The sequence below is a fragment of the Microcaecilia unicolor genome, chromosome 1, assembly GCF_901765095.1.
Source record: "Microcaecilia unicolor chromosome 1, aMicUni1.1, whole genome shotgun sequence".
NCBI lineage: Eukaryota > Metazoa > Chordata > Amphibia > Gymnophiona > Siphonopidae > Microcaecilia > Microcaecilia unicolor.
Window position 1 is genome coordinate 550,936,526 of NC_044031.1, and position 23,281 is coordinate 550,959,806.

At 45.4% G+C, this 23,281-nt stretch overlaps 1 protein-coding gene across 3 annotated transcripts in view; it reads left to right on the top strand.

Moving 5' to 3' along the window:
- Positions 1-23,281, top strand: part of SPAG1 (sperm associated antigen 1) — a 184,513-nt gene that overhangs the window by 145,077 nt on the left and 16,155 nt on the right. For all 3 annotated transcript variants that reach the window (XM_030217278.1, XM_030217286.1, XM_030217295.1), the window contains one exon: positions 3,852-3,978. In XM_030217278.1, coding sequence (XP_030073138.1) covers positions 3,852-3,978 — 127 coding nt within the window. The remainder of the gene's footprint in view (positions 1-3,851; positions 3,979-23,281) is intronic.

Here is a 23,281-nt window from a genome sequence, read left to right on the forward strand (position 1 = left end):
ACCACCACAGGCACTGGCAGTGGGTGAAAGTATTTCTTGTCCTTGGAGAGTGTCTGGCACCTGCCTTGCGAGAGCAACACGTGACAAAATTCAGTGTGGAACCTGTGAACTTTCCTGCTGTGCCCTGGTCCTTGCACAGGTTCCAATGGTGATGGGAAGCCTGTGCAGAAGTTCAGGTAGGGTGCTGCAGGGCCTGTTGGTGAGGGAGGGCTTGGAAACCTGTGCTGAATTTTTTCACTAGCATTTCTACTGTGTGATTGGCTATTTATTAGGTCAAGCAACACTGTGGCAGCAGGCCTAGATGAAATATGGCAGTGACAGGAAGACTTTGGACCCTTTGGTACCAGAGGCCTGGGTATATCAGATCGTAATATTCAGAGCTACTTTTGGTAGAGTCTCCATGCAGAACAGATGAGAATGATTTTGCTCCATGCCTTCTCCACCGAACCTTCCAGTTTTGAGCTGTTGCATCCAAAAAGCAATGACCAAAAAGCTTTTACATCCCAGTACCACTTGGTACATGGAAATGACATGGGTGGTTAAAGGGAAGAGTAAACCCTTAATAAAGAATATGTACCCGAAAAAAGGCTTTAAAGCTGGAACATGCCCTGGAGAAGAGTCCGGCCGGAATCAGATCCCCAGTGGAGACTTTGCATGAAATACAGCAGGCAGAAAAGATGCCGGAGGATGTACTCTTGCTTGTGCCAGGGGCGTAGCTACGGGTGGGCTTGGGTGGGCCCTGGCCCACCCAATCTCGACTCAGGCCCACCCAGGCAGCCGGCGCGGCAACCGTCCGCTCCTCCTCCTACCTACCCATTTTTTTCCTGTAATGCAGGCCGGGTCCTGATCCGGAAGTGAGCAGATGTAGGCGCCGGCAGCGATCATTGTAGCACTGCATGCCGGCACCGCTACTCCTCCGTCGCTGCTCCCCATCTGGTTTCATTCTGCTGTTTTACGCTCCTCCGCTCCTCTCATAGTGCACACAATGGCGCCACAGTGCTGAATGGAAAAATCTGCTGGCTGCCATTGATATCGCGTTCTTCACTTTCCCCTCGATGGCTCAATCAGCTTTTTTTGTTAATCTCCCCCCCCCCCCCCCCCCCCCCCCCACGGCCTTGGTCTTAACACTCCCCCTGTGGCCCTAAAACAGCAGCACAGAGTGCTCTTCGAGTCTGCACCAGTGCCTGCCACCACCAAAGCCCAGCTTCCTAGCCCAGGTAAAATAAATATTTTTAAAAATTGTTAACGTGTACACTCTAATGCTGGCTGATGGTGGGGTTCTGAGTAGGGGTGGGCTTTTCATTTTGCCCCACCCAGAAACCCAACGACAATAAATGTTAATAGTGCCCAGGTAGTATATTTGTCGTGTTGGTGCCTTGGTGGGTTTTTGGGTGGGGTTGGTCTTTGAAGTGCAGTGCCTTGGTAAAATATAAAAAATAAGTTTTAAATTTAATGGAGGTGGGTTTTTAGGTGGAGGTGGGCTTTGCAGTGCCCAGGACATAAAAAAGGGTCACATTTAATGCTGCTGTCCTTTGGGAGGGTGGGAAGATGCCAGACCATGCGGGGATGGGTAGGGGGTAGGATAGGGCTGACACTAGGCTACAAGGAGGTGTGGGGGAAGGGTAGGGCTGATGCCTAGCTATGGGATAGATGGTGGGAAAGGGAAGGGCTGATACCGGAATGGATGAGGGGGTAAGGTGGAGAAGGGAAGGGCTGATATTGGGCTACGGAGATGGATAGGAGGGTAGGGAAGGAAAAGAAGGGCAGATTCAGGGATAGGGAGATGGATGGTAGAGAAGGGAAACGCTGATTCCAGTCTATGGGGATAGATGGGGGAGGGGGGAGGGGGGAGGGGAAGGGCTGATGACAATTTCTAATTTTTGGTCCTTTATTCTGTAATTGATGAGGGTTGGTCTGTGTTCTGCATGTGACTGAGTAGGTGAGAGATTCTGCTGGCATGTGGTTTGTGTGGGGATCTATGAGTCTGACTTGTCTGACTTTTCCAATGGGATGCGTAGTGGTGTTGTGTATATTTACTGCTGCCTTTGTAAAGGTACTGTTATTGGAATTGATGTTAAGGTTTGCAACATAGGATCTGAGAAGCCTCTATGCAGGATTTAGTGCTACTTTACAAAGTACCTGGCAGTGAAGGGATTTTGTTGCTATTATTGAGGTGCTATCAGAATTTGAATACATTGTTATATGTCATTGCTGTAATTATATTGCAGAATCCTGTCATGTGCATTGAGATGTTTGCCATTATAGTAGACTTATGTCTGGTCAAATTTGATATGGCATAATGTAACTATATTTAAAAATATCAGTTTTTCCATTAAGTATGTCTGTGGTTTATGTTGATCCAGGGCAGCTGTTGGGCAGACTACTTAGAAATCCGTCATCAAGTGCATTCTAAGGCATTATTTTGTAGTATCCCAAGAAACACTACTCATACCTATATACACAGTGCCCACCCATATTAGCTCTGGGCCCACCCAAAATGTCAGGTCTGGCTACGCCACTGGCTTGTGCTTCAAGAGTTAGTAACCCGAGATGGCAATCACACAAAGGGTAGTTAGTAAATTAGAGACCAAGTTAGAAGTTCTCCAAGAGAGAATTGAGCAGCTTGAAGGGAAAGTGTACACTGTGGAGGTAAGCCAAGAAAAGGAAGCTGCATTTCTCAATAGAGACCTTTTCTGATGATTGCTGTCTGACAAACCTGAATTTCTTGACGGATTGACACTCCAGAGCCCTAAGAAAACTGGAAGTGAATCAACCTTTTAGCATGTGTGTTGAAAAATATCACATTTAGAGGAGTAGTAGAGGTGTAGCCTAATAGAGCAACAGGCTGAAAACTGGGAGAACCTGGTTCAAATCCCACTGCAGCTCCTTGTCATCTTGGGCAAATCAATTAACCCTCCATTGCTTCAGGTGCAGACATAGATTGTGAGCCCTCTAGGGACAGAAAAATACTTGAATGTATACGACTTCAGTAGCTGTTGGGCTTGCAAGCAGTATATAAGAAAATAATTAAATAAATTGTTAGAACATCATGCTAAGAACCAGGGAAGGTAGTGTTCAAATCCTGCTGATGTTCCTTGTGATCTTTGGCAAGTAACTCTCCTTTGTCTCAGGTTCAAAAATAGATTCGTGTACAGAAGGTATTTCTAACTTGCCTTGAGCTACTAATGAAAAGACAAATTGACTATAGTCTAATATGCTTGCATGTAACTTGTTTTGAGCTACTACTGAAAAGGCATGCGCAAAATCCACAAATGCCACCTTATTTTAAAATAACTTTACATTTTTAGTTCTGACTGTAATTCTACAAGATCAGTGTATGAAAATTATGATATACTGCTGGAATAATTTAGGAATTGAAGATGGTGGCAGAATAGGACAATGTGATCCATTCAGTTTGCCCATTTGTACCTGTTTGTTTGGCAGCTAAGAACTGAACTTGATGTTTGCTCACCTCCACCCCTTTGTCTCGCAACTAAGGTCCCTTACAGGATAATTTTATAAAGTATTTTCTGTATGCAAGCCATGTTTTATACACAGAGAATGGTGGTTATACAGTTGCATGGGTGAATATGTGTACTAATACGTGTAATGACAAGAGCAGGTGTACTATTGTATCTCCTGCCACCTGTTGGAAGTTTGTTTCTGATGTCCACCACCCTCTCAAATGGAAACTTTCCTCACATTATAACAACTTGTTTTCACTAATACATGACTGTATCTTTTGGAGAAGGAGAAAGTTGAAAAACCATCAAACAAATATATTATGGAAACATATCTGAAGTTAATCTCCTGATTATTCTAATGATGTACTTATTGCTCTTCCATCCCAGAGCACTGTGTTATTTGAAGATGAATCGGTTTCAAGAAGCCAAACAGGACTGTGATCACGCTCTTGAGCTTGAGGCTGGAAATATCAAAGCTTTCTATAGACGAGCTCTGGCTTACAAAGGATTACAGGTAATAAAAAGAAATTTCTTACAAGAGTTTCTTGAGTTCAATATTTTCTGAAATTCTACATAATAAATGAGAGATGCTATCTTCCCCTGATGAATAGTATTGTAGCTTCCTTGCACTGAAGTGGAAGAGATTTTCTCTCTGGTGTGCAGTCAAAGCACTCGACCCTTCTAGGTGCTCTCTTCTCTCTATTATGGAATATCTCCAGTTTTTGTTCATCCCTTGATACTAAGATTCATGAAGGGTTTATTTCATACCAAATCTCCTATCAAACCATCGCCGGTGGTTTGGGATCGCCTTGTCATCCTCACAGCTCTCATGAAACTTCCTTTTGAACCATGTCATTCCTGTTCTTTAAAATTCCTCATATATAAGGTAGTGTTTTTAATAGCTCTTACTTCTGCCAGAAGAGTAAGCAAACTTCAAGCCCTAGCAGTAGGCCCACCTTACACCAGGTTCTACCGTGACAGGGTTGTCCTTCGAACCCACCCCAAATTCCTCCCTAAAGTGGTATCGGAGTTCCAACTCAGTCAGTCCATTGTACTTCCTGTCTTCTTCCCTAAGCCACACACTCATCCTGGAGAAGCAGCACTGCATATCTTAGACTGCAATTGTTCGCTAACATTATCTATAGCATACAAAACTTCATAGGAAGTCCTCAGAAATCCTTCAATCCAAACAGATTAGGGATTCCCATCACTAAAAGTACTATCTCTATTTGGTTGACTGATTTGTATCTCCTACACGTATACTCAGGCTGGGCTGAACATCTGTGGCTGGGTCACTGCTCACAATGTAAGAGCCATGGTGGCTTCAGTAGACCATTTCTGCTCTGCCTCCATTAAAGATATTTGCAAGGCGGCTACATGGTCTTCTATCCACACCTTCACTGCTCACTACTATCTAGAGCAGTATTCTACGTGGGATGACCAGTTTGGACAAGCAGTCCTGCAGAATCTTTTTACTACTTAAAAGTCAACTCCACCCAGGCTCACTAACTACTTAGTTGCTAATTCATTCATGTTGTGAGCCTGGTAACTAGTGAGTCCCACATGTGAGAATATTATGCCTGCTTGTCCTTGGAGACAAGCAGGTGTTACCTGTAGCAGGCATATATTCTCAGAAATTGGAGAAGGCCCATCGTAGCGTCAGGCCACAACCGGATTCTGTCCCTCTAGATATAATAGCATGCTTCCATGATTTTCCGGTCAAAGAAAAAGTACTAAAGAGGGCTCGTCTCCAGAAGGAGTTAATTTGGAATAATGCTCAGATTGCAGTTTTTCAAGATCTTGCTGGTACTACTCTGCAGATGCGCAAAGGTCTGAGAGATGTCACAAAGTATCTTTAGGACACAGCCTCCAATATCGGTGGTTGTTCGCAAGTACATACACAAGTACATAAGTATTGCCATACTAGAAAAGACCAAAGGTCCATCAAGCCCATCATCCTGTTTCCAACAGTGGCCAATTCAGGTCACAAATACCTGGCAAGATCCCAAAAAAGTACAAAACATTTTATACTGCTTATCCCAGAAATAGTGGATTTTCCCCAAGTCCAATTTAATAATGGTCTATGGACTTTTCCTTTAGGAAGCCATCCAAACCTTTTTCAAACTCTGCTAAGCTAACTGCCTTTACCACATTCTCCAGGAACGAATTCCAGAGTTTAATTATACGTTGAGTGAAGAAAACTTTTCTCCGATTCGTTTTAAATTTACGACATTGTAGCTTCATCGCATGCCCCCTAGTCCAAGTATTTTTGGAAAGCATAAACAGACGCTTCACATCTACCCGTTCAACACCACTCATTATTTTATAGTCCTCTATCATATCTCCTCTCAACCGCCTTTTCTCCAAGCAGAAGACCCTAACCACTTTAGCCTTTCTTCATAGGGAAGTTGTTCCATCCCCTTTATCATTTTCGTCGCCCTTCTCTGCACCTTTTCTAATTCCACTATATCTTTTTTGAGATGCGGCAACTAGAATTGAACACAATATTCGAGGTGCTGTCGCACCATGGAGTGATACAAAGGCATTATAACATCCTCATTTTTGTTTTCCATTCCTTTCCTAATAGTACTTAACATTCTATTTGCTTTCTTAGCCGCAGCAGCACACTGAGCAGAAGGTTTCAACGTATCATCAACGACGACACCTTGATCCCTTTCTTGGTCTTTGACTCCTAACGTGGAACCTTGCATGATGTAGCTATAATTCGGGTTCCTCTTTCCCACATGCATCAGTTTCGTTTGCTCACAATAAAAGTTATCTGCCATTTAGACGCCCAGAGGGGCATAATCGAAAGGGGCACCCAAGTTTTCCTGAGGACGTCCTCACAGGATGTCCCGGCGAAGGGGAAGGGAAACCCGTATTATCGAAACAAGATGGGCGTCCATCTTTCGTTTCGATAATATGTTCGGGGACGCCCAAATCGTAAAATTTAGGTCAACCTTAGAGATGGTCGTCCCTGATTTTTGGAGATAATGGAAACCGAGGACGGCCATCTCAGAAATGACCAAATGCAACCTATTTGGTCGTGGGAGGAGCCAGCATTCGTAGTGCACTGGTCCCCCTGACATGCCAGGACACCAACCGGGCACCCTAGGGGGCAATGCAGTGGACTTCACAAATTGCTCCCAAGGCTTCCACCAAGGTCTGACCTACAGGACTCTGATATCTATATAAGATTTTAGTGTCTGCGGTCTAGTCTCTTTCATAGGGTAAAACTTTCCCACTCGCTTCTAACTGAAACTATTCTTGTTTGACCATAAGTTTCAAAACATTACTGAATTTATCATATATAAGTTAGTGTTTTTAATAAGTCTAGTCAGCAAAATCATACCCCTGTAATCATGTTTAAACTGGGTGGTTCCTGATGAAGCCCTGAAGTGGGTGAAACGATTTGGGCCCCATTGAATGATAATCAGCAGTTGGATTGAGAGGTCACCAAGCCAGCTAAATGAAAGCTAAGTTTTTCTACGCTAAGCTGTAGCTTGGGAATTTTTTGAAAATTCAGTAATGTTTTGAAACTTATGGTCTAACAAGAATAGTTTGTTAGAAGTGAGTGGGAAAGTTTTACCCTATGAAAGAGACTAGACCGCGGACACTAAAATCTTATATAGATATCAGAGTCCTGCAGGTCAGACCTTGGTGGAAGCCTTGGTTTCTGAGGGTAATTCCCACGTATACGCTACTGGTTGTATGACCACTCTATATTACCCTTTGGGATTTAGATTGGCTGTATTAGATTACGGAAGTAGGATTTACAGCCCATACTGTCTATTTGAACGTTAACCTCACAATTACCACCACAAGTGTAACAGGTGGTGGGGGGGGGGGGGGGGGATGGGCCTGGGTCCGCCTGCCTGAAGTGCACTGCAACCACTAAAACTGCTCCAGGGACCTTCATACTGCTGTCATGGAGATGGGTATGGCATTTGAGGCTGGCAAAAAATATTTAAAAAGTTTTTTTTGAGGGTGGGAGGGGGTTAGTGACCACTGGGGGAGTAAGGGGAGGTCATCCCCGATTCCCTCCGGTGGTCATCTGGTCAGTTCGGGCACCTTTTTGAGGCTTGGTCAAGTGCTCGTCAAGGACGCCCTTCTTTTTTCCATTATCGGTCGAGGACGCCCATGTGTTAGGCACACCCTAGTCCCGCCTTCGCTACGCTTACAACACGCCCCCGTGAACTTTGGTCATCCCCGCGACGGAAAGCAGTTGAGGACGCCCAAAATCGTCTTTTGATTATGTCGATTTGGGCAACCCTGGGAGTAGTAATCTCCCGATTTGTATCGAAAGATGGGCGCCCTTCTCTTTCGAAAAAAAGCCTGATAGTCTCCCAATCTTGTAAGCTCCTCTTGTAATTTTTCACAATCCTCCCACGATTTAACGACTTTGAATAACTTTGTATCATCAGCAAATTTAATTACCTCACTAGTTACTCCCATCTCTAGATCATTTATAAATAAGTTAAAAAGCAGCGTTCCAAGCACAGACCCTTGGGGGAACCCCACTAACTACCCTTCTCTATTGAGAATACTGACCATTCAATCCTACTCTCTGTTTTCTATCTTTTAACCAGTTTTTAATCCACAATAGAACACTACCTCCTATCCTATGACTCTCCAGTTTCCTCTGGAGTCTTTCATGAGGTACTTTGTCAAACACCTTCTGAAAATCCAGATACACAACATCAACCAGCTCACCTTTATCCACATGTTTGTTCACCCCTTCAAATAAATGTAGTAGATTGGTGCGGCAAAATTTCCCTTCACTAAATCCATGTTGACTTTGTCTCATTAATACATGCTTTTGAATATGTTCTGTAATTTTGTTCTTTATAATAGTCTCCACCATTTTGCCCGGCACCAACGTCAGACTCACCGGTCTATAATTTCCCAGATCTCCCCTGGAACCTTTTTTAAAAATCAGCGTTACATTGGCCACCCTCCAATCTTCCGGTACCATGCTCGATTTTAAGGATAAATTACATATTACTAACAATAGCTCTGCAAGTTCATTTTTCAGTTCTATCAGTCCTCTGGAATGAATACCATCCGGTCCAGGAGATTTGCTACTCTTCAGTTTGTAGAACTGCCCCATTACATCCTCCAGGTTTATAGAGAATTCATTCAGTTTCTCCGACTCGTCAGCTTCAAATACCATTTCTGGCACCGGTATCTCACCCAAATCTTCCTCGGTGAAGACCAAAGCAAAGAATTTAACTCTCCGCTACGGCTTTATCTTCCCTGATCACCCCTTTTACTCCTCGGTCATCTAGCGGTCCAACCAATTCTTTTGCCGGCTTCCTGCTTTTAATATACCTAAAAAACCTTTTACTGTCAGGCTTATTTTCGAAAGAGAAGGACGCCCATCTTTCAACACAAATCGCAAGATAGGCGTCCTTCTGAAAGGGTCACCCAAATCGGCATAATCGAAAGCCGATTTTGGGTGTCCTCAACTGCTTTCCGTCACGGGGACAACCAAAGTTCACGGGGGCATGTCAGAGGCTTAGCAAAGGCGGGACTGGGGCGTGCCTAACACATGGGCGTCCTTGACTGATAATGGAAAAAAGAAGGGCGTCCCTGACGAACACTTGGACGACTGGTCCTTTTTTTTTACGACCAAGCCACAAAAATGTGCCCTAAATGACCAGATGACCACCGGAGGGAATCAGGGATGACCTCGCCTTACTCCTCCAGTGGTCACTAACCCCCTCCCACCATCAAAAAAATGTTTTAAAATATTTTTTCCAGCCTCAAATATCATACCCTTCTCCATGACAGCAGTATGCAGGTCCCTGAAGCAGTTTTAGCGGTTGCAGTGCACTTCAGGCAGGCGGACCCAAGCCCATCGCCCCCTACCTGTTACACTTGTGGTGGTAAACGTGAGCCCTTCAAAACCCACCAGAAACCCACTATACCGACATGTAGGTGCACCCCTTAGGGCTATGGTAGTGGTGTACAGGTGTGGGGAGTGGCTTTTGGGGGGGTTTGCGGGGCTCAGCACACAAGGTAAGGGAGCTGTGCATCTGGGAGCAATTTGTGAAGTCCACTGCAGTGCCCCCTAGGGTGCCCAGTTGGTGTCTTGGCATGTCAGGGGGACCAGTGCAGTATGAATGCTGGCTCCTCCCATGACAAAATGGCTTAGATTTGGTCGTTTCAGAGATGAGCATCCTCGGTTTCCATTATTGCCGAAAATCGGAGACGACCATCTCTAAGGTCGACCTAAATTTTGCGATTTGGGCGTCCCCGGCCATATTATCGAAATGAAAGATGGACACCCATCTTGTTTCGATAATGCGGGTTTCCCTGCCCCTTCGCCAGGACGTCCTGCAAGGACATCCTCAGGAAAACTTGGGCGCCCCTTTCGATTATGCCCCCCTATGTGTTTTTGCCTCCAACACAATCTTTTTTGCCAAGTCCCTCTTTTACTTCCTTATCAGCGCTTTGCATTTGAGTTGACATTCCTTATGCTGTTTCTTATTATTTTCAGTCGGTTCCTTCTTCCATTTTCTGAAGGATTTTCTTTTAGCTCTAATAGCTTCCTTCACCTCACTTTTTAACCATGCAAGCTGTCGTTTGGTCTTCCTTCCTCCTTTTTTAATACGCGGAATATATTTGGCCTTGGCTTCCAGTCAGTATCAGGGAAATTGAAATCACCCATTATTATTGTGTTGCCTAGTTTGTTTGCGTCCCTAATTTCCTTTAACATTTCTGCACCCGATTGTTCATCCTGGCCAGGCGGACGGTAATACATTCCTATCACTATCCTTTTCCCCTTTACACATGGAATTTAAATCCATAGTGATTCCAGAAAGTGTTTTGTTTCCTGCCGAATTTTCAATCTATGTGATTTAAGGCTCTCCTTAATATACAAAGCTATCCCTCCACCAATTCGATCCACCCTATCACTACGATATAATTTGTACCCTGGTATGACAATGTCCCACTGGTTATCCTCCATCCACCAGGTCTCAGAGATGCCTACTATATCTAATTTTTCATTTAGTGCAATATATTCTAACTCTCCCATCTTATTTCTTAGGCTCCTGGCACTCACATATAGACATTTCAAACTATGTTTGTTGTTCCTATTTACATCATTCTCAGTACTTGACAGTATTAATTTGCAATCTTTTGTCTGATTTTTATTTTTATTTAAGGACACCTGATCTACTATGATCTCTTTTGCAACCTCACTATCAGGACTATCTTCCCTGTTTTGGTGATATCTTTGAAAGATACCTTATCCCGAACCATGCACTTTTGAGCAACTGTTGGCCTTCCCCCCGTTTCTAGTTTAAAAGCTGCTCTGTCTCCTTTTTAAATGCCGATGCCAGCAGCCTGGTCCCACCCTGGTTAAGGTGGAGCCCATCCTTTCGGAGTAGGCTCCCCCTTCCCCAGAATGTTGTCCAGTTCCTAACAAATCTAAAACCCTCTTCCCTGCACCATCGTCTCTTCCACGCATTGAGACTCCGGAGCTCTGCCTGTCTCTTGGGCCCTGCGCGTGGAACGGGTAGCATTTCAGATAATGCTACCCTAGAGGTTCTGATTTGAGCTTTCTACCTAAGAGTCTAAATGTGGCTTCCAGAACCTCTCTCCTACATTTTCCTGTGTCATTGGTACCCACATGTACCAAGACCGCCGGCTCTTTCCCAGCACTATCTAAAATCCTATCTAGGTGGCATGTGAGGTCCACCACCTTCGCACCAGGCAGGCAAGTCACCAGGCGATCCTCAAGTCCACCAGCCACCCAGCTATCTATATGTAATGGGCTCTTTATTACAGTTGGTGGTAAAACCAGGAAAGTGAAAACTCTGGCAGAAGCCTGGAAAGCTTTGACTGATTTAGGCTGTTCAAAATACCACAGACTGCTGTGTCTCCCAGGTGTTGCCAGGTGACACCTACACCTGGAAGATGACAAAATGTTGCTAGACCTCAGGCTGTGGAGAATACCTCACAGGGTTCTTTGGCGACCTGACTCTCCTTTCGCATCCTGAGTTATAACATTCTTTTTTCCAGGTTCTTTTATTTATTTTTTTTTTTGCTTATGGATCTCCTTTTGGCTTGTACTATTGCAAGACTATTATTTGACCCCCCCCCCCCCCCCTATTTTTTTACATGCTTCTTAATCTTTAGTTCTGATTGTTTTATAATTATGTATATGTTTTTTTTCCTGTGGGGGTGGCTGGAGTGGAGGGTAGCTTGTATGTGGGTGCATTACCTCTCCAGTGAGCACTTTTCTCATGGTTGTGGGCCAGCAGGGGGCGGTAGTGATTGCCAGCAAGTTGAGGATGGGGAAGGGTGTAGGGGGTAGCAGGAGGGGGGATATGGAGGTAATGCTTCAAAGTTGGGAGAAGGGGAATATCAGGATTGGTTCCTGGAATGTCAGTGGTCTCCATGATAGAGGAAAGCATAGTATTGTGTTTACAGAACTTCATCGGTTGAAGTGGGATATTAGCTTATTACAAGAGATGCATTTGTGTCCTTGTGACAACTGTTTATTGCAGTATAAGAATTATATTACTATGTGTACTCACTCTGATAGCTCTGGGGGTAAGGTGGATGGGTTAGCTATTCTGGTTCATAAGTGATGTTCCTTTGTGTTACAGGATACCTTTAAGGATGTTCTTGGCTGTTGCTTGGTGGCTAGGGGCCTTTTAAGGAGCAAGAGGTTACCCTGGTGAATCTGTATGATCCAAATAGTGGGCAGAGTAGTTTTTAAGAGGGTCTCCTCTCCCTACTGTCTGATTTTTGTAGAGGACTGATATTGATGGGAAGGGTGGGGGGGCTTTAATGTAGTCCTGGATGATAGTCTTGACCATTCTGAAGGTGGGTGAGGATATGGGGCTGCCCACCAGAAGGCATTAATGGGCTTGATGAGAGGGTTGAAGTTAGTAGATGCCTGGTGTTTGTATCATCCTACTCAGAAAAATTATACTTTTTACTTTCATTCTAGAGATACGTACATACGAATTAATTATTTATGGTGTCATAGGAATTTTTGGGGTCACATATGTGATGCCCACATTGAGTCCATTTAGATATTGGATCATGCCCTTATTTGGTTGGAAGTGGTTCCATGGGAAGATATTTGCTCCAGGACTTTTTAGAGGCTCAACAAAAATCTCTTAGGTTTGTGATAGTGGCAAAGTAATTTAAGAGTTTTTACAGGAGAATGATAATGGCTCAATCAATGAGAGTTTTGTATGGGATGCCCTCGAGGCAGTAGTGAGAGGTCATTTAATTAAGTGGGGGGCACGGAAGAAGCATCTATATGATAAGGAGGTGTTATCCTTGAGGGAGCGACTCTGCTTCTTGGAAGGTTAACATAAGGCTCGATCTACTTTGGTATTATTATAGGAATTAAAGTTGGCCCAAGCTGAGTTAAACAGGCTTCAGCTTGAGAAGCTTAATTTTATGAGAGTGAGGTTACAGCAACAGCTTTTTTAATATAATAATAAATTGGACATTATATTGGCTAGGCAATTGGGTGAGCAGAGAACTTGCCAAACTATTCAAAAGGTGAAAGGGATGTTCTCTACTATTCAGACAAGGACATTGGGGGTACTATAGGACTTTGTATGGGGGTGAGAGGGGTGGGATGGAAGAGGATATGAATAAGTAGTTGAACTTCCTTCCCTGTCCCAGACAGATCGGGATCAGTTGGAGTCTCCCATAGCTCTCTTAGAAATTCACTGGGCCATCAAACAGTTAAAAAGTGGAAAAGCCCCTGGGCTAGATGGATTTTCTTCTAAATCTTTTACGCTATATACAGGGGACCTGAGTCCTCTTCTTTGCCGGGTGGATAATGGTTTTCTTGCAGGTAACCCCTTGCCTCCTAGTATGACTAAAGTGGGAATTTCTATTTTGTTTAAACCGGGTAAAGACCTAGTGGTTTGTGGGTCTTACATGCCCATTTCACTTTTAAATTTGGATGTTAAACTATTCGTAAACATTTTGGCTCGGTGTCTGATACAGGTTCTGCCTGACCTGATTCACCCAGATCAATCTGAGTTTGTACCTAGATCACAAGTAACTGATAATGTATACCACATCCTGAATGTTATGTGGGATGCTCTAATGGCCCAGTCTTAAATTGGCTTTATTAGCTCTTTTGTGTGGAAAGGGCCTTTGACAAGGACAGCTGGCCTTTTTTATGGAGGGTTCTGTGGAAGGTGGGTCTGGATGATCATTTCTTCATGTGGCTTCATAAACTTTATGGCTCACCGAAAGCCCTATAAAAATCAGTTGTGGGTTATATTGAAGCTTTTAGTATTCAAAGAGGGACTTGACAGGGCTATCCATTTTTCCCTCTATTATTTGCACTTTTTATTGAGCCTTTGACTCAAAGGATTAGGGCCAGTGGGGATATTGATGGTTATCAGGTGGGGAGTAGTTCCTACCAAGATTGCACTCTTTGCAGATGATATTCTTTTTTACATGATCTCTCCGCAGTTGTCTATTATATTGTGAGAATTAAAGGATTTTGGTTTGTTTCCAGTTTTGAGGTAAGTTTTGATAAATTGGAACTATTAGGTATCACCACTGATGGAGGGGAAGAGGAAAGGTTGCAGGAAGCCTTTTCTTTTAAGTGGGCTAGAGAGCAGATTCGTTATCTGGGGCTGCAGATTGCCAGGCATCTCAGTCAGCTATATCGGAGCAATTATGGTAAGATCTTGTCTCAAATCTGCTCTGATATGGCTAGGTGGAGGGTTATAGTTGTCTTGGGGCTGCATAATGGTGGTTAAAATGAATCTTTTACCTAGATTATTATTTTTATTTCACTTTACCTATAGCAGTTCCAGTTGGGGATCTTAATCAGTTACAAAGGGATGTTTTTGTTTATTTTAGTGGGGGGGGGGGGGGGGGGGAGTAACAACTTCACTTGCCTAGGCAACTCTTGTGGCAGTCACTTGAGATGGGGGGGGTGGAGCTGTTCGCAGGGCCGGTCAAACCCGGTAAGCAAGGTAAGCACTGCAGAAGGGCGCCTGCCTTCAAAGGCCCCACTTTGCAAGCAATCAAGCTCTGAGGCTTTTGTTTTTATCTAATCTCTGCTGCTCATCTTAGTCTGGCTCCAAAGCTGTCAGCTCTCAGTTCTGTCCCGTCCCCTCCCCCCTCCCAAGCAGAGAAATATCCTCCTTGTGTTTGTCAGAGGACTGCTCCAACTGAATCTGGCTCTGAAATTGTTGCAGGAATTGAGATAGGAATTTGTGATGCTTCAGGAGTCAGACAGCACACACCAGTATGAGAGAGAAATCTTCTTTATTTGCCAGCAAACAAAGCAAGACATCAGTTCTAGCTCTCTTCTCTTTCTCTCAGCTCTCTGGGTCTTTCTCTCAGCTCTCTGGGTCTTTCTCTCAGCTCTCTTCTCTTCTCTTAGCTCTTTGTGTCTTTCTCTCAGCTCTCTGTGTCTTTGTCTCAGCTGCTTCTCTTCTTATGCTGTCTTCTCCTTCTTCTGTCTGTTCCTTCTGTCCTTCTCTTTCTTCTGAGCTCCTTCTGACGTAAACTGCTTCTGCTCCCACTTAAATAGGGTCCTAAGCCCTCCTCCTAGCCTAGCCCCCTTTACTCCCAATTGGTTAAGAAACTGATTGGCTACCTTGCCTCAACCAATCATTACTTTTGAAATATCAGTTACATAGGTTCCAGACATCCTAAACTGACCTGTGACCTGGGGCCCCTCATGCCAGACATTTGGTCTCCAGTCTCTTACATTTCTCATTATGATTGATGTCTCATCTATAGCTTAAACTGGATTCCCTTAGAGACTAAGAGGCCCCATCTAACATTGGTTATTCTCATATTCCTAATCAGCTTCATACTACCTACTAACTAAACTCTGGCATTCATTAAAGAGGTCAAAAGTCAGTCTTACTTAATAGCATACATATCAGGCTATTACTTCCAGGAGGCCAGTCCTACACTTAGCTATAATTAATCAAGGAGAAGAGAGCTGACTAGCCCTGACCTCGTTCACCTTTCAGCTTCCTTCACAAAACTAGCTAAGACCACAGAAAACTCAAAACATGTGTTGATCTCCTCACTGCAGCCTTAAACAGCAGACAAAGGATCATTTTAAAAGTAACACAGAGTTGAACAAACATCCTACACAGAATTATTAATTTACACAGAATACAACATATTCTAAAGTAAGCATTCTTATAAGACATATTCTAAATATCAGGAATATCTAGAATTATTTAGAATCTAACTATTTCCTTATAACAAAATCTACATATCAAGAACTTCTGAAATAGTATTTCAGCCTTTTAAACTTCAGCATGTCTGGCTCATTCCTTTGTTCATTCATAATAGTTTACAGCTGTGCCAGCATTTAGCAATCCATCCCTCACAAGGGTCTTTCTGACCTTTCTGACCCAGCCCGGCAAGACTTTCAAATAATATGAACCATCTGGCATTCCTTCACTTCATTTACAGAGTAAAGAGTTGAAATTTGAAATAAGAATTCAATTCAAATACCAAGCTTTTAACAGAATTAACCCTTCATATGATTTCTTATATATAATTTCTCAGAGTAAACACTTTCTTTGCCCATGGCTGCCTCATTCCCCCCTTTGAGACTAAAATCAGCTTATGCAGAGATAAGTCTCACATCTCAAACTCTGGAGACTATAGTGATCCTAACTAGGAATAGACTTGTGAATCACCATTACCCTACTTGTTAAGGTCCGACGGCATACTGCCGAAGCACATGAGGCCAAGAAACAAAACAAAAACCCTGCTAAAACTAAGACTATTAGGGAAATGAACAAGGGACGTATCCAGGAGGTCAATGACCACCACCAGGAGGTAAGGTCTAATCCTCCTCGGTAATCCTCCACATTAAGGCTGGCCAACTGTAGGACTTTATCCATGGCATGCCTAACTACATGCGTCCTATTTATGACAATAGTACAGCACTCTGAAGAATTTAACACTGTGCAGAGACCACCCTGGGCTGCAAAGAGATAGTCAAGGCCCATACGTATATCTAGAAACTATACTTAATTCATTAATTTGATCCTGCAATGCATTGACTACCACGTTCAGCTCATGAACTAAAACATGGAGTAGGGATTGAAGTCTCCGGGTAGCCATACCTAGTTCAGTAATACCCGCTACCGGGCCTCCAATTGGAATCCAGGCCGTGGCAGAAAGGGCTACAAGTCTCTTTTTAGTCAGAGGATAAGTAGAATTAATATACTGGAGGGCTAATTCAATCGCCTCATCCTCTGTGGCAACGGAGGAGGGTAAGGACAAAGCCTCTCGCTTAGAGCGGTGCGGGGATAGTGGCTTAAGAGGAATAACTTTAGGAAAATAATTCAAGGTTACCAATACACAAAAATCATATGTGGAGGGAAGAATCATGTGGAGGACATTATCACAGAGCCAGTAATGACCAAGGAGAGGGCGACGAAAGTTCCCAATAAATGTAGGCACAGGATGGAGATTAGGATGCCCATAATGCGAGCCCCTATCCCAGGGGGAACGAAGAAGAAATGGAGACTTTGTACACCATAGGTGCCAATCCCCAATTGTAACAGACCGCTCATATGATGCAACCCCTTCATACCCCGGGGACTTATGAAAGTAGAAAATAGGATGGGACACTATAGTCTTCTCAGTAGTATAGTTAGGAGCCAGATAATCACCTTGGTCATAATCTACAGGTATGGTAGTAGGGCACATAGGAGTACCTGGAGAAACTACCCACACAGGTTCCTCCTTCTCTGGGAGAACATTAGTATAGTTACAGGGAATGGGAAGAACAGTTGAGATGCTTCTTGTTAAACAAAACACTCCAGAAGCTGGATAGGGAGACGTAAAAACTGGCCTTAGAGAAGAGTCAGAGGGGGAAGTAGCATTATAAAAGGACCACCAAGTATAATCCTGGCTCCAAGGACCTGAACTCGAAAAGTAGGGAGGTATAAGAGCTGGGAGTTGCACAGGGACAGGAACAGCTGGGACATCTGTAGTATAAGGAGAAAATCGGGAACACACAATACAAGGGGAAGTAATCTTTGCCTGGCTAATTAGTTCCTGGACTGAGTGTAACCAAAGGTTGGAACGAGTTGGGGTATTAGGAACAAGGAGGCAAGGAGTAGAAAACAACAAAAGCATCCAAACTACTAACATTTTCTTTCTTCCTAATCTAAAACAAATACAGCAAACTAATTAAGCAATAATATTTCAACAGTCTGTGCTAATCACAGATTACTCTAATATAGTGTTCTCAGTCTTTGAGTTCTTATACCAGTTGGGATAGACCCTCAACTGATAAGGATCAAGCTTTCAAATTCCAGGAAAGCCAGAATCCGGCAAGAAAGAGTCTCAGTATGAAGCCGAAGTTCAGCCGCTCCTGCAGTATGCAGTTGACCCTTCTTTTCAGCTAGTAGATTCTTTGGTTCGGGTCAGGCGCAACTTCAATGGCTCCGCTGGATCTCTTTCTGCTCTCCACTGTCTAGGCTCCGTCTGATCCGTGCTGGGCTCAGTCTGGTCAGCAGACTTAATTCGAGACCAATGGACCCATGGAGTTATCCCTGCGACCTTCACAGCTGTAGGAGTAGAAAGCAAAACAGTAAAAGGTCCTTTCCATCGGGGCCCCAAAGGCTGGAGCTTCCAGTCTTTTACCCAAACTCTATCCCCTGGCAGGAAGGAATGTACCTGAGCCTGGAAGGGGACAGGGTTTATTTCTCTCACATAAGACTGAAGCTCAGAAATTATCTTCCCCAAGAGGGCTACCTGCTCCTGCACCTGGGCAGACCCTAAAATCCCTATGTCTCCCTTAATTCCCTGTAAAATGGCTGGGGGCTTCCCATACACAATTTCAAAGGGAGAGAGGGCTGTTCCTTTAGTTGGGGTGCATCGGAGGCGGAAGAGGGCTAGTGGCAATGCCTGTGGCCATTTCAATTGGGTTTCCTGACAAATCTTTGCTAGGCTATTTTTCAAGGTTCTATTTGCTCGCTCAACCTGCCCTGAACTCTGGGGACGATAGGCACAATGCAATTTCCAGGTAATGCGCAATGCGCGAGACAGGGCCTGAAGTGTAGCTTCAACAAAGGCGGGACCATTATCTGAACCTATGGCAAGGGGCAGTCCATACCTGGGGATGACATCCCTAAGGAGAGCTCGAGCTACTTCTGTGGCTTTCTCAGTGACTGTAGGATATGCTTCCACCCACCCAGAAAAGGTACAGACCATGACTAAGAGGTATCGGAACCTACCACTCCTGGGCATTTCTGTGAAGTCTATAACTAGGGACTCAAAGGGTGTTAGTCCTCTAGACTGAACTCCTGGTGGAATACGGGGTCCCTGACGAGCATTATTCTGGGCACAGAGAGTACATCGGGCAGAGGCAGTGGCAACCAGACTATCCAATCCTTCCAGCACCACTACTCGACTGAGTAGGCGGGCTAGTGCTGTTTTCCCTAAGTGTGATAGGTCATGAGCTTGAGACACTACAGGCCAAGCTAGGTGGCGTGGCACCAGAACTCTGGTATCAGGGAGATGTAACCAGCCATCAGGTCTCCTTACTGCACCTTCTTCTTGAGCCCATTTCTCTTCCATTTGGGTATACATAGGTGTCCATTCTTGCAGTCGAATTTGGAACAGGGGGGTCACAGTACTTGCTGGGGGTCCTCGAGCAGCTTCCTTGGCCACCCGATCAGCATGGCGGTTCCCTCGGGCCACTGGAGTATCTATTCTTTGGTGTCCCCTGCAATGAATAACAGCTACCTTCTTAGGGGCCCACACAGCCTCTAGCAGCTGAAGTATTTCAGGTCCATACTTAACAGGTTGGCCTGCAGCATTTATGAGTCCCTTTTCCTTATACAAAGCTCCATGAGCATGTAGGGTTGTGAAAGCATACTTAGAATCAGTATAAATGTTGGTCACCAGTCCTGCTGCTAGCTCCAGAGCTCGTATGAGGGCCACAAGTTCTGCTTTCTGGGCTGAAGTTCCTTGGGGCAGGGCTCTTGCTTCTATCACCTTGTCCTCTGTCACCACAGCATAGCCTGCCAATCGCTTGGAGTTCTCCACATAACTGCTTCCATCTGTGAAATAAATTACATCTGGGTCCCTCCACGGAACATCTTTAAGATCTGGTCGACTGGAGTACACTTCATCCATAGTTTGGATACAGTCATGATCTGGTGGTCCCTCAGATGCTGGCAAAAGAGTGGCGGGATTAAATGTAGCCACTGTTTCCAGGTGTATCCGTGGATTCTCACACAAACTAGCTTGGTACTTAACCATACGGTTATTTGTAAACCAGTGGTTGCCCTTATACTCCATGAGGGTGAGAACTGCGTGGGGGACTTTAACAACCAGTTCTTGCCCCAAGGTCAACTTATCAGCTTCCTGGACCAGTAAGGCTGTTGCTGCAATGGCCCTCATGCAGGCTGGCCATCCTTTAGCCACTCCATCCAGCTGTTTAGACAGGTATGCAACAGGCCTCTGCCAGGATCCCATCATCTGGGTCAGCACACCCAGAGCAACCCCCTGTCGCTCGTGGACATACAGTGAGAAAGGTTTCTCCACATCAGGAAGGCCTAACGCAGGGGCTTGGAGTAGGGCTTTCTTTATGGCAATGAAGGATTGTTGAGCAGTAGGTCCCCATTCAAATGGTTCCTTTTCACCCCCCTTTGTGGCTTGGTAAAGGGGTTTCGCCATTAATGCAAAATTTGGAATCCAAATTCTACAGAATCCGGCTGCTCCCAGAAATTCCCTAACTTCTCTTCTGGACTTGGGTTGGGGAATTGCAGCTACCGCTTGCTTCCTACTAGCATCCAGTCTCCGACTTCCCTGGGAAATGCAAAAACCCAGATACTTCACTTCTGACTGACAGAGTTGGGCCTTTGAGCGTGAGACCTTATAGCCTGCATCCAAGAGTAGCTCCAGCAATTCTCTAGTAGCCTCAAAACACTCTTCCTGGGTCACTGCTGCAATCAGGAGGTCATCTACATACTGGAGTAAAACTCGCCTGGAAGGCTCAGATTTAAAAGTCTTAAGGTCTTGCCCTAGGGCTGTCCCAAAAATAGTGGGGGAATTCTTGAACCCCTGTGGCAGGCAGGTCCATGTATACTGAAGCTTCCTTCCTGTTACTGGGTTTTCCCATTGAAAGGCAAAAAGCAATTGACTGGCGGGGGCCACCCGAATACAAAAGAAGGCATCTTTTAGGTCTAGTGTCGTGAAATGGGTAGCTCCAGAAGGTATCAATCCTAGCAGGACATATGGATTAGGCACTACAGGGTGTAATGAGATAGTGGATTTGTTGACCACTCGTAAGTCTTGGACTGGCCGGTAGTCCTCAGTCCCTGGCTTCTGAACTGGCAATAGTGGCGTATTCCATGGAGACTGGCAAGGTCGAATAATTCCATGGGATAACAGACGATTCAAATGTGCTTGAATCCCTTCCAGAGCCTTTCTGGGAATTGGGTATTGGCGAAGATGGATTGGCCGGGCACTTGGAAGTAAGTCTACATGTACAGGAGGAATATTTCGGGCCAACCCTGGGGGATTATCTTCTGCCCATACCCCACTGACCTGAAAGCTGTCTGCCAGGGGTAGGTCAACTTGGCCATGCGACTGATGCAGCCGCCATTCTTCTTCAAGAGGGCAGCAGAAACTCAATATACCCTTAGGGCTGGATGCTGGGGGCCGAAAGGAGACTGAAGTCTGGCCATCAGAGTCAAAAGAAATTTGGGCCCTAAGCTTGGACAGCAGGTCTCGACCTAACAAAGGGATTGGACAGTCTGGCATATACAGGAATTCATGAGTGACTATGTGTGAGCCTAATTGGCATCTACGGGTTGTCAGGAAGGGCCTCCGGTTCTGCACCCCCGTGGCTCCCACCACTCGGACAGTTTTTCCAGACACAGGCGCTAATCGCTCCGTCACAACAGAATGTTCAGCTCCTGTATCAATCATGAATGGAATTGAGCTGCTCCCTATAGTTAGCTTGACCATAGGTTCCTGGGAGCCCAGTTTATAGGAACCCGGTCTGTCCTATTCGTCCCATTCTGCCATCTCGGCTATCCCGATGATGTCAGATTCAGGAGGCTCATATCTTCCCTCTCGAACTCGGCCTCGGCTTCCTCGATCTCCTGGTCCCCTTCTCAGTCCCTGGCGCCTCTGGGGGCATTCATCTTTCCAGTGCCCTCTTTCCTTACAATAGGCACACTGATCCCTCTCCAATCTTGGTCTGGGATTCTCCCCCCTTGGCCGGGATTGATTGAAGGAATCTCGGGCCCTGGCTGGTGGTCCGGGGTCCCACTTTGGCTTCCCATTAGCTAGAAGTCGACCTCGGTTAAGGGTGGAATTAGTAATGGCTGCCGCTAAAAGGTCGGCCTTCTTCTGCATCTTCCGGTCAGCCTCTCGGCGCACCTCCTGATCTCTATTAATGAAAACCTTGGTTGCGATCTCAATTAGCTGGGTGGTATTCATCCCTGCGAATCCCTCCTGACGCTGCAACTTCTTCCGGATATCTGGCATACTCTGGGCCACCAATGCGCTATTCACCATTCTCTGGTTTTCTTGGGCTTCAGGGTCAAATGGGGTGTATGTTCTGTAGGCTTCAATTAGTCGCTCTAGAAAGGCCCCAGGGGATTCAGTTGCCCCTTGGAGAATTTCAGAGACCTTTGCCAGATTAATGGGCCTCTTTATGCCTTTCCTCATACCTTCCAGTAAGTCCCGGCAATAGCCAGACAACAGTTCATAGTGCTGCCCATCATTTGGATCCCAATCTGGAGCTGCGCGAGGAAACCGAGCTCTAACCCATCCCTCTGGGTCCTGTGTCCTCTCGGGAACACGCTCTCGCGTGATGGCCTCAGCATTTTGCAAAATCTTCCGCCTCTCCTCAGTTGTGAAGAGGGTCAAGAGAAGTTGTTGACAATCAGTCCAGGTTGGGTTATGGGTGGCCATAATGCTAGTCACTAGGTCCACCACTGCCTGAGGCTTTTCAGTATAAGAGGGGTAATGCGTCTTCCAATTCAGGAGATCGGTGGTTGTGAAGGGTACATACTGGTAGGCCTGTGCCTGTATAACCTGACCCTGATTATTAGGATCCGGTCGAGTGGTAGTTACCTGACGAAGTGGCAGAACTCTCGAGGAAGTGGGAATGGAACCTGAGGTAGAGCTAGGAGCTACCCTCCTATCATGCTCAAAGGTGATTGCAGCAGGTCTAACCCATTCAGTGGAGGTGTGTTGAACCCCTGAGGGATGGGGAGGGGTACTCATAGACTGAGAGGTGGTCACAGGTGAGTCAGTCCATTGAAAGGGATGCCGGGCCCCTAATGAGTGGGTAGGGGTACTAGAGGGAGAGGCTGGGCTGTCAGGAGTTGAGGAGTCAGGGAGTGGAGCCCAAAGTGGGTCTTCGGAGGTTAACAGGGGAGGATGTGGCACAGAAGGGTAGAGGCCAGGTGAAAAGTCCAACCTAGGGTGTGGCAGGTTTGGCACAGGAGGGGAAGAACTATCCGGAGAAGCCTGTACTGGAGAGGCTTGGGCTGGGCGGCGTGGATCTCTAGGGGTGGCACGGAACCCCAACAATGGGCCATAAGGTGGTGGCTCAAGATCTGAGGGATCATCAGAGAGTATGGGTTTCTCAGACAGGGTAGGGGCGGAAGCCACCGATTGGGTGGTAGGCTTCCTGGGGCTCTTTCCCTCTTCTAGTTTAGATTTTCTAATCTTTCTTTGAACACGGCCTAACATGAATTTTACTGGGGATCCCATATAAGTTTTCAACCAGGAGGGAGGGTCAGTCACAAGGCTGTCCCAGGAATCTATATAAGGGAGTTGTTCAGAATATTCTG